Here is an 18,939-nt window from a genome sequence, read left to right as displayed (position 1 = left end):
GCCTAAAAAAATGTATGTCTTGCATGCAAATGTGGCTGGGGGGGATACTTAGGTACTTATGAACTAATGGGGGGAATTATGATAGGGGTGACACTCATTCAGCACATGATCAGTAGAATCCTCTGCCTGCTTGCAAAAGAACAACATAATCACAGCTCTGAAGAATTTATCATCAAAAACTTTCAGATATGAAAGCAATATTCTTTAGCTGCAGAATATTTTGAATTAGATGTTCATTTTGTCTGCAAATGAAATAGACTAGCTAATCACTAGTTTATCAAAACTTACCTAGTTGATTATCAGTAGACTATCTAGCTGACTATGAGTAAACTTGATTGGTAGTTGACAATGCTAAGCTGGTTAGCTAGCATGTCAGATTTTAAGATGGTTGACAGTGTGGTGTCATTCGTAACAGTGTTAGCAATACAAGTATTTTAGATATTTTACAAAGCACAAAAGAAATTCCACTTACTCATAAAATTGTTTCCTTCCCGGAAAACTTAATGGCACAATGAATGTGATTGACATGAATAACTGCTGATATATGTATATATGTTTTTGTGCGTCATGCAGTGCCCAACATTTATGCACGCACTTAGGAATACACTTTAGCAAAGCAAGTGCTTCACCTGGTATAAACATATTACAACTACATAAGAATTCTGAAGAAAAAAAAACCCTCCTATATCTATAATATCTATCTATATTTGAGGTGGGGTCAGTTGTAACATTTTGGTCCTTTGATTCACATATATATATCCTCTGATATTAACACGAAAATTATATTTCTTTATAATAAATAGTTAACAGAAAAATGTCAATGTCACATGTCAAAAACTGGAGCTTTCGAATATTTTACTCATAATATTTAAATAAAAATGTGACAAATGTTACAAATGACCCCACTCGGCCTGAGTCAAGTCATCTGTGAGACAGAAATCCATTTTCTAACCAGTAAAATTTATTTATATATAACAACAGTACAAATTGAATCCTTGGCTTGCAAAATAGGTGTGCTTCATATTTACAATAGGTACACAATAATATATAACAAAAACTAAAGCAAATAAAAAAGACCAAACTTTTTTTTTTTTAAATACTTTAACATTCTTACAGTTTTCACAACACTTTTATAAAACAACAATAACAGACAGCAATAAGTACTATTATCATGGTCATTATTATTTTTTTGTATTAACTATATTACAGACCTCCAGTGTCTAAAAAAAGAAAATGTCGTATAAAGGTTTGTGTAAATGTAACATATAACCAGGTAGCATTCTGACTGCAGAGATCTCTCCCATTATTTATTTTCTTCCTCCAATGAATGACTGGATTGGTAATGTGAAGAGTACATGAGTATAAATCTGTAGCATGCTATTTGATCACTGACAGCAAGATGTGAGCTAATAAAGTGGACTTTTGTGTGAAAAGTAGGAAAGGGCTGCACTAAATGCATCACTGCACATCACTTTAGTGGTTTCAGACTAATGCCTCATGCTCTGAATTTCTATTCTGTTTTGGTAACAGTGAGAGAAAAAAAATGAGCTCATACCACACCTTACAAGAAGCATTATGTTACAAAGGGGAATGTTAGACCTGCACGATGCAAGTGTTAAAATGGAACATATATTCTTTATCTGGATAAGTTCTAATGTTTACCAATGTATATGTAATGTATCAATGACATCAGATGCAGAATGGTGCTATTTACTAAAGAGTTAGCATTGTTCTGGTTCTTCATCTCTTGTTGATTTTAAACCAGACCACAGTGTCATCACTACTATTACTAACTACCATCATCTATCATTGACTATTATTAACTACCAGCAGATGTGAGAAGCATCTGTGTTGTTCTTGCCTTGACAGTTTTAGTTACTTTAAGTGTGGAACAATTTGGTCTAGAGAGTTCCTGGCTTTGTCTTGTGTGCTGTGCTGTTGATGGCAATCCTTCATCTGGAAAGTCTAAGCAAGCTATTATCTGTGATTGTGAATTTCAGAAAAAGGAACAGCCAAGCCACTATATCCTCTTAACTAATCTGGCCATATCAACATTACCATTCCAATTGAAGAAAATGGGAGGAGCTAAGGGTGTGAGATCTGGGAAAGATGGCTGGAGCAGGAATGGGCTTGTCTGGCAAATAAAAAATATAGGAAGACCTTTTGATAGCCTGAAGCAAGTTGCGCTTCTATATCACCTGCTGTCACTGGAATATGAAGTGCCTTATGTCCATGTGCTTGTGTGTGTGTGTGTGTGTGTGTGTGATGTTCTCAATGAATGAAATTCACATGCTCAAGTGCATTTTAAACGCCTATATATGACTATATACAAACGGCATTCCTGCAGTGTTTCTAACATGCTGTAGCTTGACAAATTAATTCCATGTCAGTCATGTCAGTCTTCTTATTATTCCTCACTCCCTCCTATTTTTGAAGTGCGTTCCATGTATACTCTTTTTTTATCTCCTGATCTTGGTGTGCACATGACTAGCTGAGATCAAAGCCATGCTTCAAAGCCCTGGCAGGAAACTGAGAGTAAAGCCCCCCCATCTCTCTATCCTTCCCTCTCTCTCCCTTTCTCATTTCTATCCTTCCCAAACACTCAATGCAATATGGCTAAGCAATAAAGCATTGCACAGTGTCCATGCTCTTTCAACCTTTCTTTCACCTTCATTTGATGATCTTTTTTTATCAGTCTCAATATTTTGTTTATCTATCTCTGACTAAAAAAATTTGCCGATGCTGGGAGCAAGGAACAATGCAGAAACAAAAGAAATAAACAGACAATTGGAAAAGGGGCTTTAAATCTGCTTATGTGGTTTCAAAATTCAATTCAGAGTGCACAAATTCAGTTTTAAAGCAGAATCAGGTATTAGATGGACCTAAATAAATAACTTCATTTTTCACTTTTCACTGCTGAAAGTCTCATGGAAGAAAATGATGACGATCCTGGCCACAGGTTGCGGTATGCAAATAAGTCATCTTAACCCCACCACCGCACACACACACCCACACCCACCCACACACACACACACACACACACACACATTGCCTGTTATGAAGTTGTCCATTGTTCAGATCTTTAAAAAAAACAGCTCTACCTAGAATCATGCATTGTAAATTAAAGCTATTAAAGCATATTTTGTTCATGCATGCTGTTGACATGTTTCATGATGCAGAAGGGGAGAAAAGAAAGAAAGAAAGAAACAAACACACACACGCATGCACGCACGCACACACACACACACACACAGCAATCACAATTCCAAGTTTTCAAATAGCATGAGGAGCTCACTATCTTTTCGTACCGGTTCTTGGTTTCGGTGGAATGGTAGAAGCTGTGCCTGCTGATGATTTTCTCGTTTCCAGTTCTTCTCCAGTGCCACTCTGTTTGCTCTGTTCAAGTTTTGAAGGGTTTGCTCCCTTAATAAAGCATTAACCGTTTCTGACATTGATAATCGAGACTGACTTTTTGGCACTTAAACATGATACAACACCAAAGTTAGTTTAGTGCTCTGTAAATGTAAGGTTAGAAAGATGGGACACTCTATCCTCAGTTTGCCTCTGAGCCAGCCACATGCACCACTCAAGTAAAACCCCTGGCACTTGAAAATATGAACATATGGGAACAAAGACATTATACTTCCTTTATGAGGTACTCTATAATGCATGCAAAATACACACACATTGGACCATAGGTAATAAGTAATACTGCCTGGTACTGAGGTGAGCTGACCTCAAGTCAGTGCTCTCCTTCTAAAGAATGTTCCTCCACCTACCAGCCGAAATAAAGGGCTCTCATTGCTGCTGTCTCTTCGAAAATCATGTAATTAATTTGTCCAAGTTGAAATCAGTGGTACAGCATATTTTGGCAATGTAATCAAGAATGAAGAATTTGACGTAGCGCATTAGATGCCCTTTTGGCCATTTTGCCATCGAGATCAGCTCAACTGACCTCTTCTTTTTTTAAAAACAAACAAACGGACAAGATAGAGGAACATTTGTACATTCACAAAGGCTTACATGTAGAAAACAGGACGTAGAGACGTAGAGATTGCGGGGGATTCTATAAGCCAGTCTCATTGCGTTTTCCATGGGTGAAGTGCAGTCTTGGAAAACATGAGCGCTGCATGGATGAAAAGACATGCTGGTCAAACTTTGACCCCTTGAACACCAACAGTTTGATGAGCTTTCTCAAAATACAGCGGTTTGCTCATGAGTCCTAGAGAGTTCCGTAAAGTCCACGTTCTCTGTATGATGAGCATACGCGGCCTCTGGTTTTAAACAGACGAATATAGAAATGTCATGATCACATTATTTGACGAAGAGGACTACTAATGTCACTATGCCTTTAAGAATTTGGAGGCACAAGCTCAACAGAATAAATTAAATAAAAACAATAATCGTATAAAAATAAAATTTGGAAGTAAAACCCATCCGCTGGATTTAAATTGAGGCATTAAATATCCAATGCTCTCTCTTCTGTTCTTCTGACATGCCACCAGAAAAAAAAAAAAAAAACAATTACAAAGAGGTATTGTAGCTGTAGTCCCATCACATCTGCCAATCGTGGGTATAAAACCAACGCAGACAAAACAAATACAAAAACGAACATGCATGATGCCTCTAAACGCTGCTGGGCCCAGCATATAGTTTTTAAGCAATTTAAAATCTTGAGTTGACTCCTCTTACACATTGGAAGGCAAAAGTAGATGGACGTGCAGATTGACTTGTGGAGGTAACCATTTTGACCCTTTTCAAAGAAATACCATAACAAGAGATCAGAAAATCCTAAGTCAGCTGTATCCCATGTCCACTTGAGTCGCAGGACCAGGCTTTGGATAAAGGATTCATGGCACAGAGAACTTGTGTTCCATTGCTCTATCCATGTGTGTGTCTCAGCTCTCCAGGGACATAGCAGCAATCAGTTGGTCCACCTTGTAGGCCAGCCTCTGCTTCCTAGCCTGCTCGTCCTGCTCCAATGCTGCAGTGATCTGGAGACACAAATCAACCACTCATTAACATGTAGACCATGTCTCATCTGATGCCAGAGAGTCTAATTATATGATCAAACAGCACTTAATTGCTGACCTAAGGATAGAAATCAAGCATCAGACAACAGTCCAGCAAAGCACCCGGTGTCAGTTATGGAAAATATTTGCAAGCAGAAAATATTTAGCTAATGTGCTTTCATTACCTAATGTCTTTTGATTTTCTATATGTGTTGCCTGGGAAAAGCTTTCACACCTTGAAATTCCACCATATTCTACTATATAGTTCTGAAAATATATATATATATATATGTATGTATGTGTGTGTGTGTGTGTGTGTGTGTGTGTGTGTGTGTGTGTGTTGCGCCGGGTTTCCGGTTTCCTTCTGCAGCCCAAAGACATGCACTGTAGTCTGATTGGCATTTTTAAACTGTCTGTGTGAACAGGTGTGTGTGTGTGTGTGAACAGGTGTGTGTGTGTGTGTGTGTGTGTGTGTGTGCGCATTAGGCTCCAGGCAATGTGCCTCACACATGCATGTCACACTAAAACATCATTGCGAGTTGAATGTGATTCTAGGAATCCATAATCTACAAGATGTGAAAGCACTGTAAACATTGTTGTCAGAACGCAGTAATAAAAATGTTGTTAAATACGTCAGAGCACCATCAAAGCGAATGTGGGCCATGGATAGAAACGTTGACACATGTCAGACTCTGGACACTGTCAGATGAACCGTCTGAGACTTTAATGCATTAATATGACATTAAAAGAAAAAGTGTCAGTCTCCTTTTCTCAAGAGAGATCAAGGAAATCTCTTGCAGTTCCAGTTTCCTATTTCGAAAAATAAGTATATTTTACTCTTAGTGGAGTTGAGTATGTAGAGTGTAGAAGTGAGTCACAGTCTTTCTCTCTGAGCCAGTGCCATCTTCTCTGTCAGCTGTGTCAGAATGAAATCAGAGAGATGTCTTCATGGCCAGGACCTCTCAAGTACACACTGAAGAATATGATTAATAGTGTGAGATATATTTTTGTATAATTGTTTTAAAAGTTTATTTGATATTGGATAATTTGTTTTATGATTGATTTATATTTCAGATTTGATTCGAATGTAATTGGGCTATGGCTGAGAGGTGGCGCGATGGTGCATGCGCAGAGGAGAGTTGTCGATGTGAAGGTTTGTGTCTTCACGACTGAATAGAGCTCTGACAATAAAGTCAGTTCAGCTGTATTTTTCAGTGTGTATGCCTGCATTATTCAAGCCCTTCCAAATACTGGAACCTTACATTTTCTCCTTTCCCCCTCTTACAATAGGAACTGCTGTATCACAGACCAAAGATATACAGGCTTTAAATAAAGAACATCTGATTGTTGTGCATATTTATGGTGGGCTAACACAGACCGACAATATCTAACAATGCCTGTAAGTGAGCAGGCATTAACTAGCAATAAATCCTATGTGTCTGTTTTCTACACTCCAATCCTATTGGGTCCTTTTTGCACTGTTCTTATGCTCTTCTCACCCCAACACTATTGATTTAACCATGAAGGACTTGACGGCTGGTTGATGAGATGAATCATATGTGTTAAGGAAGTAAATTCAATTAGCTGATCAGCTGATAAATTCACCAAGATGATACATATTCCACTAGAGTCAAAGAAAAGTTTTTGCACCATTGCTTCTGGATTATAACCCCCAGCATTTTGATTTACATGAAGAGCTTCTTGCTCTCTCTTCCTTTCCATCACACATGTGCATATATCACGAACACTTCAAGCTAGATGCTGTTCAGTGTTTGGGCTGGTATGACTGTGTGGTACGAGTCATGCTATACATAACTTATAGCATTCTCTAGCTAACTTGCTATACTATAGGACCTTTTGTTATTACCTATAAATAAAAATCAATAGAAATGGACAAAATGGAAAAAAATCATCATTAGTACTTGATAGTCTTTCATTTACAGACGCATGCAGCTCAACAGGGCTTGCAGTAGTGCCTCTGTTTACGCTAACCTGGTAGTGCTGTTACTGTGCTTTACATTTTTAATATAATTTTTTGCACAGTGAGCAGATCTGATATACACATAATCACATTTGCACAGCCATGGCTCAGTATAATAGGTTTAGCATGTCGTCTTGCACCTCATAAAGTTTGCATCTTTATGTATGAGTAATAGACATAAAGAGCAGAGTAAAGAGAGTGCTTCCACGACTCCTTTCTACGCAATGTTAAGGTCAGGCGCCAGAGCTGCGCTGCCATTACGAGTGAACATCTTCAATGAGGCCAGCACTTTGAGTAGGAGAGCCTGATCTGGCTGCGTATAATCTTCCTCATCACAGCTCTATTCATCCTGTCTGTTTGCTCTCTTGCTCTTCCTGTGTCGTGCGCGTGTGTGTGTTTGCTGTAGCTCACCTCTTCGCTGTACTTGCTGACGTAAGAGTAGATCTCATTCAGAGCACTCAGCATGTTAAACTCATGGGAGTGGAGCCGTGCCTGCTCAGCCAAGTATGCATTCATGTCCTGGTCGCTGATCGCTGGCAGTCTGCTTATATCAGCGTAGTATCTGAGGACATAGAAGGCGATAGTGATAAGCAGATCTGATTTTTATAGTCTTGTATATGTTGTGTTACATTTGTCCCAGGTCACTTGTATTACTTTGAGGATTATCTTCATGAAACAGACGGACTTTTGAAATGATAGAAAAATCCTTTTCTACTTCTTAGCTAAACATTCTGCTTCTGTGGATGGTCTGAAATAGATACCCTAAAGATGTGCACTTCCTAAAAACAGTTTAGCTCCCTGTGCTCATCTCAGACTCATTCACAGTATGCTCATGCGGAACGTCCTTTAAACACATTTAGTACTGTTTGTTTTTACTCCTTTACAGCTGTACACTGTAATTATTTATAATTCGACAATCCACTGCCACCCAGAAGGTTCCCTTTTAAATCTCAAAGTCTGATTTGGTCTTTAGGGATCTAGAGCTACATCAGGATTTCTTTGAAGCTACTTTGTGACCATGTCTATTGTTAAAAGCACTGCACAAATAAAATTTTATTGCATTAAATGTGAAGATTCATGGATTGGCAATATGCAGATGTACCACTGTACTGAAAAGCAGGGAGGAGCAATCAGTTCAGAGCATCTCACCTTTCCACCCAGTTCTTGTAGTTGGGGATGTCTTTAGCATAGAGCAGCTTGTTGGAGGGAGAGTCTTTCCCCAGCCTGTGTTCTGAGGTGGAACACGAGTCCATGAAAGTCTGGGCCACTACGGATAAACACGCGTCTGTGATGCTGCTCTTGTGAATGTCAAACACAAACTGAGGGTTCTTAATCACGTTCACCCAGAATCGCAGTGGAAGGCTGAAGAAAAGACCCAACAACAAGATCTCAGCACACTAATGGTCAAAGATCAATTCCACACAAGAATTCTGAATGACAAGCATCTCATTTATGACCATGTATATGTTTAGAACTGCTTTGTTCTGCCCTTACCAGTTACTTTTCCAAGTGTGGCGAACATCCATGTCATGGATGCCATGCTTGTCGGCCTGCTCGTCCAGGAAATCGAACATGTACTTGATAGCTAAAGGCAAGGCGCTGCCTCTGTGCACCGTGCTGAACAGAGTCTCAAACAGATCGTCCACAAACTTCTGCAGTGTACCCTAGATTATTACAGAAAGACAGAGAGAGATTGAATACACACTTAAAAAACCATAGACCGCTATACAAGTGCACTGCTAGTCAAAAGCTCTGGGGTTTATTATGATTTACTACAATATGAGAACTAGTCGTGCCAGAGAAAAATCAAAAGATATAGCAATTAAAATAAGGAAAAACCTTAAACAAGTGTTCCAACAAAGAGCTAAATCTTTGTATTTACGGACTTGCTGGCAAGCTCTCAGATCCTAATGGGTCTCTAAATTAATCCTTTATTAATGGCAAGTGCACTTGGAAAGTAAACCACTTAAGCCTATACATAAAGACATAAATAGACATAAATTGTAAGACAAATGTAGTATACACTGTGAGCTACATTTGCCCAATTAAAATGGTCAAACTCTATTTTAATTAGATCTAGAAAATAATTTTATAATAATAAGTCACACATCATTTCACTTATTTCTATTCCTTACATATCTAAAGTTGCTAAAAAATATTTGTAACTTTTTTTAACTGGTAGTGCAGAGATTCACAAAATGAACAACCAACTGTAACATGGGAAAACACTACTACATGTTTTTAAGTAGTAGAGTCCCAGGAATGCTCAAGGCTTTTACGACAAATTGACATGATCTGATTTAGAAGTTAGACATAAACATATATTTGAAGCATGCTTCCATAATCAAATGTTACCTTAGTAGCTAGCAGGCGGGTGAGGTAGATCTCAGACACCATCTTGCTGCCACGGTCGCCCTCCTTCTGGTCTCCGTGTTCATGGTTCTTGACCAAGTGCCACACTTTTACTCCGCTCTCCAGGTCTGGAGTGATCATAGGAGCCCGGGAGCGAAGGCTGTCTGGACTTCCTGTGTAGCGAAACGACGAGTCTGTAGAGAGACAACACAGTTCATAGCATGTGGAGATAATAAGCAGGTGTGGAAATGCACGCACACATCTGAGCACATACACAGGACATGGAGCTGTTTGTATTCCAGATAAGATCCACTTCCAGATGTTGAGTATATGAGCAAGTTAATATCAGATGAGAGGAGTGGCTGTTCTTGTTTGTCTCTCTGTGTCTCTAGAGGACTGGTCACGGACTGACTCTCTTCCTAATCTTATAGTTAAGGCTTTCACATTTGGATCCTCTTAATGTATTGTGCTTCTGACATGCTTTAAGGGTCTGGACCATTTTGTATAATCAATGTATCTAAAAATCTAAAAAGGTTAAGCCTATTAGTCTCCACTTCTCACAATTAGATTTATGCCTTTTTCCCACAACGGTAGAAATATCTCTAGGGGCACAGATTATTCTCTATATTCCTTACTCTGTCTAATACTTGCTTCTTTATCTGACCTTTAATAAAAAAGAAGACAGCACAACAAGGCAAATGGCCTCAGTGACACTGAGGTTTTAGTGTAATTTTGTGCAGATTGCAGTCAAAGGATTTGGGAATGAGGGGTTGTGCATGTGAGTGTGTGTGCGTGATAAGGGAAGTAGGATTATGGTTTCAGTTCCATCTTAAGCTACTGCATATGGCCAACCTCTTGACTATTCCCAGCGTTCCTCTCTCTGGCACCAGTCAAGGTCATGTGAGAAATGAGCTATTTTGGGCTAAGGGTGCTGGCATGCTAAATTCAGGTGAAATGCTAAGTGTTGAGCATTAAATTGATATGAATCAATCAGCGGGTGACTAGCTGCAGCTGTGCCACACTGTGATTGATGGGCACTGCGGCTGTGAGAGCTGTTCTCTATGCACCTCACACACACACACACACACACACACACACACTCAAAAAAAGTGCTCTACTTTGCCTCCTCATAGTTTTTTATGACTTTCTTTTATGACTAAAATATTCAACAAGCCCTTTTGTAATATAACAAGTTGAAGTGTCGCTTAACTTAACTACCTAATGCCTAAAAGGCTGCAGGATGTAACATAATGATGTGAAGAACTAAATAAAGTGTGAACCTCACAAATAATGGTTGCTATTCAAAAGCGTCAAAGTTTCAGGCATGAAATAGCATTAAACAAGTGCTGATTGAGTTTCTAATCTGTTCCCTTTTGAAATTTTGTTAAATGTCACTCTGTTTGTAAATGGTAAGGTGAGATAATTATGTCTACTGCTAAATGACAAGTTTATTCCAGGGCTTCGATTAACTGAAGTCTTTAATGTGCCTACTTGAGAGGACAGATTTCACACGCATGCAGCGAGCTCAAGGTGGGTGACATATTTGAGCAAAGCTGTCTGTGTTGCTAGGTGACAATTCAGGCTCTAGCCAATCCAGGCCCTAATATTTGGCCGTGTATCTTTTGCGGCTTTTTCCTTGTGTGAAGTTATCATTTGCAGCGCATAATTAGCAATCAGAAAGGCCTGCAGCTCTGTGCTGGAAAACGAGAGAGGACCAGATGGGGAGCCCTGAGGCACTCTCTTAGAGTTGTGCTAAAGGGGGGTGCTAATGTGTGTGTGTCCAATAAGGCTGGCATCCAAAGTCAGCAGAGGTATCAGCATTATTGGGATTTTTGGTAAATGCTATCAATTCTCACTTGCTTGTACTCTCTCACTCTCTCTCTCTCTCTCTCTCTCTCCCTATAGCCTCCCCAGGGCTTCCTCTAGGCTGTAAAGCAAACTGCAGCATACACACTAGTAAACACTGTCACCAGAGCCATCATTTAAAACTGCACTCAAGCAGACATGGGCTCATAGCAGTCTTGTTGGCCATCTTAAAAAATTATGTAGTTTTTATTGTATTGTTCGTTTTAGACTTTTAGGTATTTGTTAAAATGGCCACAACCAACAATGAGGAAACCTCATAATGATTTATGAGAATTTTATCTAGTTATTACAAATTATACATATTTACAAAATATGTATAATTTATAATAACTAGATCAAATAGTCTTTCTGCTATGTGCTCCTTTAATATCAAGTCAATTCACTTCTCAAATCACTGTCAATTTAAAAAAATGTGAAAGCAAACTTCAGAAAAAGTGCTAAGATATTGAGAAATTTCCTAATTTTGAAGGCTGAAATTAATACTAAAAACCAAAATATGTAACTCAATAAAATTAACTGGCCTAACTGGAGTTCAAGCAGTTTATGGAAGAAGGGAAAAAATAACATAACAGAAAATAAAAATGATCACTTGATGTAGTACACATTCAGCATGGTGATATATATTAACTATGAAATAATTTCTGTTTCAGTGTGGACCTCACTAATATTTTGATCCTGGTTACAGCTCTTCCTGTGAATGCACTAAAACTGATGTCAGATGGCAAATGTGTTGGAATGCATAAATTGGCACCGTTTCCTTGATAATGGCATCTCATCAATGTTCATGGCTCCAGAGAAACAAATTGGGAAACACTCACCGTATCTGCTGATGGATGTGCGGGAAATGCTGGCTGTGGGAGGAATGTTGTAGGAGGAGGTCTGCTTCGGAACCAGCGCCACTACAGAGCGGTCTGACACCTGCACAAAGACAAAGAATGGCCTGCTACTGTAGTGGGTAAAGGAGCATTTTCAGTTACTTAATGAAGCATAAAGAAAATAATAGCAAAACCATTGATACATGATATTAGAAAGAAACTAGCAAACACAAAGATAAGCTTCACAATTTCATTCGGTAGTTCCAGCGCTTCTATTCAAGAGTCGAGAACCATTTCACGGTTACTGACTCCACAAACTGTCAGTGCAGCGTGAGGCAATTAGGAGAGTAGTGAGGCAAATAGTTTATCTGCTGATAAAACAAGTGAATGTTCCCTGCATACATTAGATCTGAGAGAATAGAAGCCCAGTCAAAAGACAGCACATACTCACAGAGAGTCGTCTTCAACCACCCTGAAAGTCCTCAGTGGCTTTCAGAGGTGGAGATTACTTTGTTACTTAAACACTATTTAGGAAGATTTGTACATTACTCAAGTATTATTGAAATTGAACACTTGTACTCTTACTCAAATTAATTTCCAGGAGAACAAAACATACTTTTTACTCATACTCATAAATTTTCATTTACCTTCAAAGTACTCACAAATCACAAATATCAAACGGCATGACATTTTTCTTTTTGTTTTTTCTATTTAATAAGATGTTGGCTTTTGCGGGAGTTTCGTACCGATTCATAGAGGAAGAGGTGCCACATTTACCTCCCACATTAAAATGAAAGATCAGCCTTTAGAATTTGCTATGTATGAACATTTGCAAAATATGGTGAGTTAACTTTAAGTTTGGTAAATCAACTAGTTAAGTGTTGTAATTTAGCTAGTTAAATTAGCTAGCTAGATAGGGTTTTTAAAAATTGGCTTGTTTAATTAGCTAGTTACATTTTGTTTTCATTGCTACTGTGACTTAGCATTCATTCCAAAGGATTATTAAATGTTTGAGTTTGGCAGAATTTTGAGTTAGTGAGAAATTTACTGAGAAATTTGAATTAGCAGAGTTAGCATTTAACTTATGACTGCTCTGCTTTGCTAACTAGCTAGTTATGCTGGATCAGGCATGATGAGAGAGAGAGAGAGAGAGAGAGAGAGAGAGAGAGAGAGAGAATGTGTGTGTGTATGTGTGTGTGTGTGTGTCTGTGTGTGTGTGTGTGTGTGTGTGTGTGTGGAGGAGGTGATGGTGTTACTAAGGTGCTTGGACTTTCTGCTAATGAAAGAGACAGATAATAGCAGAGCATATGAACTAGAGCATACAGATGATGGAGTAGGGGTAAGAGAGGAATAGGATATATACAATTATATATAAATTGGAACCTGATAAACAGATTTGAGGATAGAAAGCTAAAGGAAAGAGCTGGTGGGAAATAATGGAGGCAGACAGGAGCTTTTTGTCAGGCGTCTGAAAGTCAATGCTGATTCTCCAGATTTCCAAAACGGAGAATTAGCATTACTCAAGCTTAAAACTGACACTAAAAGTTGAACTCAGGCTTTACCCTTTAACCTGACTGAGAATCCAAAACTTTCTGTTGCAGTTTATTTCCCAGCATCCATCTGAACATTTCCCTTGCAAATGTCCAGCTTTGCTGTAAATCCCCTGACCGTGTTTTCTTTCATCTCCTCTCTGTAGTCCACCCACTCAGCATGCTTGTCTCAATGAGGTCATTTCAGCGCTCACCTCTTTGGATGCCTACAGAGCTCCCTGCATTGTCCTTAATGACAAATGGCTAGGTACGGATTACTCGTTCATAAGTACTAGTAAGATGAAGGGAATCTGATTTCAAGAATGAAGTCTGAATGCACTTTATTTCAAGAGCTTTAAGCATTCAGCTAACATTCTTAGATTGAAAAAAGAAGTGAAAGAGCAAAACAGAAAAGAGTATGTGTGTGTGTGTATGTGTTTGTGAGAGAGAAAGAGAGAGGTCAACTCCAACAGCCTAAGATAGTCAAAGCTTCAGAAAGTCCATTTCACAAAGGGAAAAACAGGTCTCTCTCATCTCTGTAATAGAGTCCATAATCTCTTCTCTTCCGTTGCCTCAGTGTAAAAGCTGCCTGTAGTCAGAAATCCCCTAGCACTGCTTCACTCCTCTTCTTTCTCCTTTTCTCCTCCAGTCCTCCTCCCCCCAGGACCATTAGTAAGTGTCCAGTTCAGGGCTGAATCCTACCTTGCATGGGGCTAATGGCCTGGCTGGAGAGATACTCGAAGGAGGGGAAGACTGTGAAAGAAATCATGTCAGAGTCGACGTTCTGCCTATAAGACTCTCAAAAAGGTAACCTTTCTTTCTAACTCCTACCCCTTGCGCTCCATGCTCCCATTTTCTCCATTTCATGTATCTCTGGCTTCCACCCTTGACACTAGGAAAGGCTCCTTTAGCAGCACCTTTCACCATTCTCTCTCTCTCTCTCTCTCTCTCTCTCTCTCTCTCTCTCTCTATCTCTCTGGCTCCTCGACTCTCTCTGCTGAATTAGATAAATGCTTAAATGCTGTCCAAATTTACAAACCCCCAAAATGTTGAATGCTGACATTTTGGACAATTTCAATGGGCTGAAACAACTATTAAATTGCAAATGCTAAAACAGTTTATCATTCTAGCATTTGCAATTTAGTAGTTGTCATGTAGAGACATTAAGATTCTGGTTCATTCATTTTTTTCTGGCTGCACAATCAAGTCCTTTGTTGAAATGGCACATAGGGACACAGCTTTCGTGACCATGTCGCAGTGTTAAATATAAAAGTAAGTAAACTGGCAGAGAGTGATTTAGATCTTTAAGATGCCCAACATGCCATATTCCAGCATCTTAAAGACTAGGTGTTACACACTTTGCGTAGACTCTGTGAATGTAGTCTAAGCATGATTTGGAATTGCTGAGGCTTGCAAATGTGTCTTTTTCTACATCCCTCCACAGTCACATGTTTTTCCCCAAACTAGTTTTTAACAACAAAAATACAAAATCCCCATCTCTGCTAAATTCCCTTTTCTTATACTTCCTGTGTGCGTTTGTGCCTGAGTATTTCATAAAGCAGCAGGAAGAGCATGGAGTGTCTATATGGAGATAGATGGCAGATGATTGAAGGAAGGTGGATTTGCCCTTGAGAGATAATCCTGGGCTGGGAAGGCTGTCTGATAGTGGCTGGGTGGAAGTGATAAACGGCCAGCGTTTGGTGAGATAAGGCCTCAATCAAACACAAAAAGCCAAGCCTTTTTCCAATATCTCTGATCCCCATGGCCTTTCTCTGATGGGCATCAGCAAAAGCTCCCTGAGCAGGCAGAGCATTAACTCAAAGGCCACCTTCAAGCAAGCAGGAAGTGAAACCATCATTGCTCTGCCCAGCATTGAGTTCAGCACGAACTGTTGCAGAAAAATCTCATAATTAGTGGTTTCTCCCAAAAGGGAAATTTACTCTAAGCCAATTTAAGACAACCATACAAATATGCATTTATAAATACATCACAAATATCTACAGTGTAGACTTACATGGGAGTTTTAATCATGTTAAAATAACCACTGCTCAATTTATGTCTCAGCATTGTCCATAAATGTTTGTGCATGCATTTGCATAGGACTGTTTTTTTTTTCTTTTAAATTTTATTTATTATTATTATTATTATTTTATTATAAACATGTGCACACTGAGGAATATAGCTGTGTTGTCCCTGCCACAGCTTCATTGTGGATATGATGGTGCAGGTAGTGGTGGCTTAGTGGTTAGGGCTCTGGACTACAGCTTAGAAGGTTGTCAGTTTGAATCCCGATGCTGCCAAGCTGCCACTGTTGGGTCCTTGAGCAAAGCCCTTAACCCTCATCTGCTCAGTTCAACTGTAAATCATGCTGGATAAGAGTCTGCCAAATGAATAAATGTAAATTCAAATCTGTTAGAGGTTCAGTCTTGCTGAGGAACAGATGAAGCTGTGCTCTAGGTGTCAAGAAAACATTAAATAGATTTGAATGAATGCATCCGTGGGGCTGATAATTCCAATGATATGCCATATTTATAGCACCACTGTTATCGATGTGTATTATTATCATCTGTTATTCATGTGTCACCAGCAGCAACGCACAAAGAGAACTTCCAGAGACATGATTAAGGCCAATTGCTTAATATGTGTTGGGATGCTTCATGACTAATTTCATACCCTGTGCTATGTTTTAAAACACGTTTTTAATTGCTTCTTCAACAACCGAGTGGCATACTGTACGAGATATTCTAGGCATGAATCCATTGCCATTGACACTCAAAGAAACAGATGTACACTTCAGCACATTACACACACACTCTTGGGCACACTTCTTAGCTCACACTCAGCACATTTGAATTGTTAATTTCTTATCTCTCATGCCACTCAAATCCTTGAAATTGGAAATTCATCTGCTGCCCCAAGAGTACAGCAGCCCCTCAGGGACACACTTCCCGCCTGCAAATGATAGTCAACCTGTGCGAGGTTAACAATCTCACCTCTGCTGATTGGACTGAGAAAGACTGAGTGAGTGACTTTTTTTAAATAACTTTCAAACTTAAGAACTCAGTTTCTGATTTCAGTTTCTGTTTTGCTAGAACGTAAGTGAAATTAACCGAATTGATGAGGAAGAAAGAAGGAGATACAGAGATTAATAGAAAGATGAAAATTGAGAGCAATGCTATCTAGGCTAATGAAATCCTTATTTGATGACCTAACAGACTAATCACCCTTGTGCAGTTCTAGTCAGTAATCAGTGGCAAGTGCTTCATGTCATCACATTTCCATTTAAAGCTGCTGCTCTCTCTTTTCCTTTCAAAGAAAGTTCCTACTCTACTATAACATATTTTACTGTATATCTATCAATCTATGTTCGTCAGGAGCAGATTGTCAATTTGGGGAAATCTAATGGTAAACAGTAGATGGTGGCATGGCCTTGTGGGTGGTGGTAGTTTGGGGTAGAGTTGTTCATGGGGACAGAGAGCCAGTAAGATCCAACCAAACTGTTGTAGTGTGACCATTTTTAACTCTCATGTGGGCAAGCTTGTGTGACAAAGAAAGTCCACATTCATTAACATAAAAACGTATTGAATATTCGGAATCCTGGGCACAGTTGTTTAAATGACTAATGTTTATATTTTGGGAAATATATTCGTTAGAAAATATCATGGACAGTTGAAAATAGAAAATAATAACATTGGGAGCATGCGAGATTGGTCAGGATTCTCTTATAGATTGGTTAGGAGACACTCTTGATCAAAACAATCCCAAACTGCATTACTTTTTCATGACTGCTGAAATTAAAACAGCTTTGCAGTGAACTCAGACTTTGGGATACTACTATACACAATTTCTGGAGAATACGTGGTGATGTTCACATGGTAGAATTGACTATAACGTTTCTGTGGTCTGCAGAGGCATGTGCACTTGTTGCTTCTGTGGAGGGGATGGATGGAGTGGACATTCTATATTCGCTCATGCATTGAGACAGATGAAGAGAACTTTCTTCCTCATCTATATACGAAACGAAGCAATTACAGATTAATGCAAGTTCCCTTTTTTAAATGAATGTTTCATCTGCCCAGTCAGCCACACACACAGCCACACACACACACACACACACACACACACACACACAAAGCTCTTATTACTTTAAGAATACTTATTCTCTATTAGTGGGCTCATAACCAGATGTTTGGCAAGGAATTTGAAGTTCCACTTAACACAGTTAATGTGATCATGTACCTCTAAAAGATGCCAAACGCCTGCTCTTCCTCTCTCATCTCCTGTGCCTTTCATTTTCTTGATCTCTATGTAGCCTTTCAGGCTGTATTAAGAGTTTAGACAGTCAAAAACACAAATCACTTTAGATCTATCATTAATGCTGTAGACAGGGATTATTTTTGCTTGTGGATGTGTCGTGTTTCTCTTCCACACAGCTTTCACTCTTAATAATGACTGCAATAAAAAGGGGATGAACCAAATGAAGCAAGCTGAGACAGAGAGACATCAGTCTACAAACAACCACTCCATCATGATGCTGTTAGAGGAGAGAAAGAGAGAGAGAGAGACAGATATGTACAAAGAGATGACCAGGAGAGAAAAGTGCTTCACGAACACTTTTCCTTTCATTTCTTCACCTTCCTTATTTATGTAATGCACTTCATTTTGCAATGTGTAGAGCTGAAGTTGGGGCAAGGATACACTCCAGTAGTTTGAAAGTAAAGGGCAGGGTGACACAGTTAAATAAGCATAACGGACAAGACACTCCAGTCAAAACCCACACACACTCTGTCACTCTCTCACACACACACACACACACACATGCGCACACACACACACCTCTTCCCTCCACCAGCTAATAATAGCCATTACTGCATGTGAAATGCTGATAAAGGATGCAGATGGAAAAAAGCTCTGATCTGTTTTCTCCAAAGCTGCTTACTTCAGACCACTCAGACACTCGCCCACGGACCGTCTGATGTATATTGTACACTGAGCGGCCACAACGATCAGAACTTTGCCAATTACAATCTCACTGGTGATCAATGTGCTGCTTTTTATCAGTCTGAAGGGCAAACAAACCGTGATAACAAAAAGCTTTTAAAGCAGGGTACTGTAGGTTGAAAAAAATTTGGGAAGTTCACATCCCATCTATAAAAGCAGGTAGTGGAAAGAGAGAGTCTCAGCCTCAAACGCTCCACCCACAGAACTCTTAGCAGCGTAGGTGCTAGCAGGTGGATTCTTGGACAAATTGAGTGATGAATGCTACCGAAAGCATGGCTTTGCAGCTAGAGCTAGAAGAACATGCAATTTCGACTGAAAAGATGAAATGCTTTGTGTAGGAGTCAAATGTTTCTGTTCAGAGTTTCTGTACCACTATCGTGATT

At 39.2% G+C, this 18,939-nt stretch overlaps 1 protein-coding gene across 1 annotated transcript in view; it reads right to left on the bottom strand.

Annotated features, from left to right (window-relative positions):
• Positions 1-939: 939 nt before the first annotated feature.
• Positions 940-18,939, bottom strand: part of plxna2 (plexin A2) — a 203,044-nt gene continuing 185,044 nt past the window's right edge. Inside the window, exons 27-32 of the mRNA XM_026920718.3 lie at positions 12,030-12,129; positions 9,349-9,539; positions 8,488-8,657; positions 8,143-8,355; positions 7,405-7,555; positions 940-4,994 (exon numbers count right to left, since the gene is read on the bottom strand). Coding sequence (XP_026776519.1) covers positions 4,899-4,994; positions 7,405-7,555; positions 8,143-8,355; positions 8,488-8,657; positions 9,349-9,539; positions 12,030-12,129 — 921 coding nt within the window. The 3' untranslated portion in view covers positions 940-4,898. The remainder of the gene's footprint in view (positions 4,995-7,404; positions 7,556-8,142; positions 8,356-8,487; positions 8,658-9,348; positions 9,540-12,029; positions 12,130-18,939) is intronic.

This window comes from Pangasianodon hypophthalmus, chromosome 16, assembly GCF_027358585.1.
Source record: "Pangasianodon hypophthalmus isolate fPanHyp1 chromosome 16, fPanHyp1.pri, whole genome shotgun sequence".
NCBI lineage: Eukaryota > Metazoa > Chordata > Actinopteri > Siluriformes > Pangasiidae > Pangasianodon > Pangasianodon hypophthalmus.
Note: the sequence above shows the minus strand (reverse complement) of the source record. Positions and strands in the feature narration are given on the sequence as shown.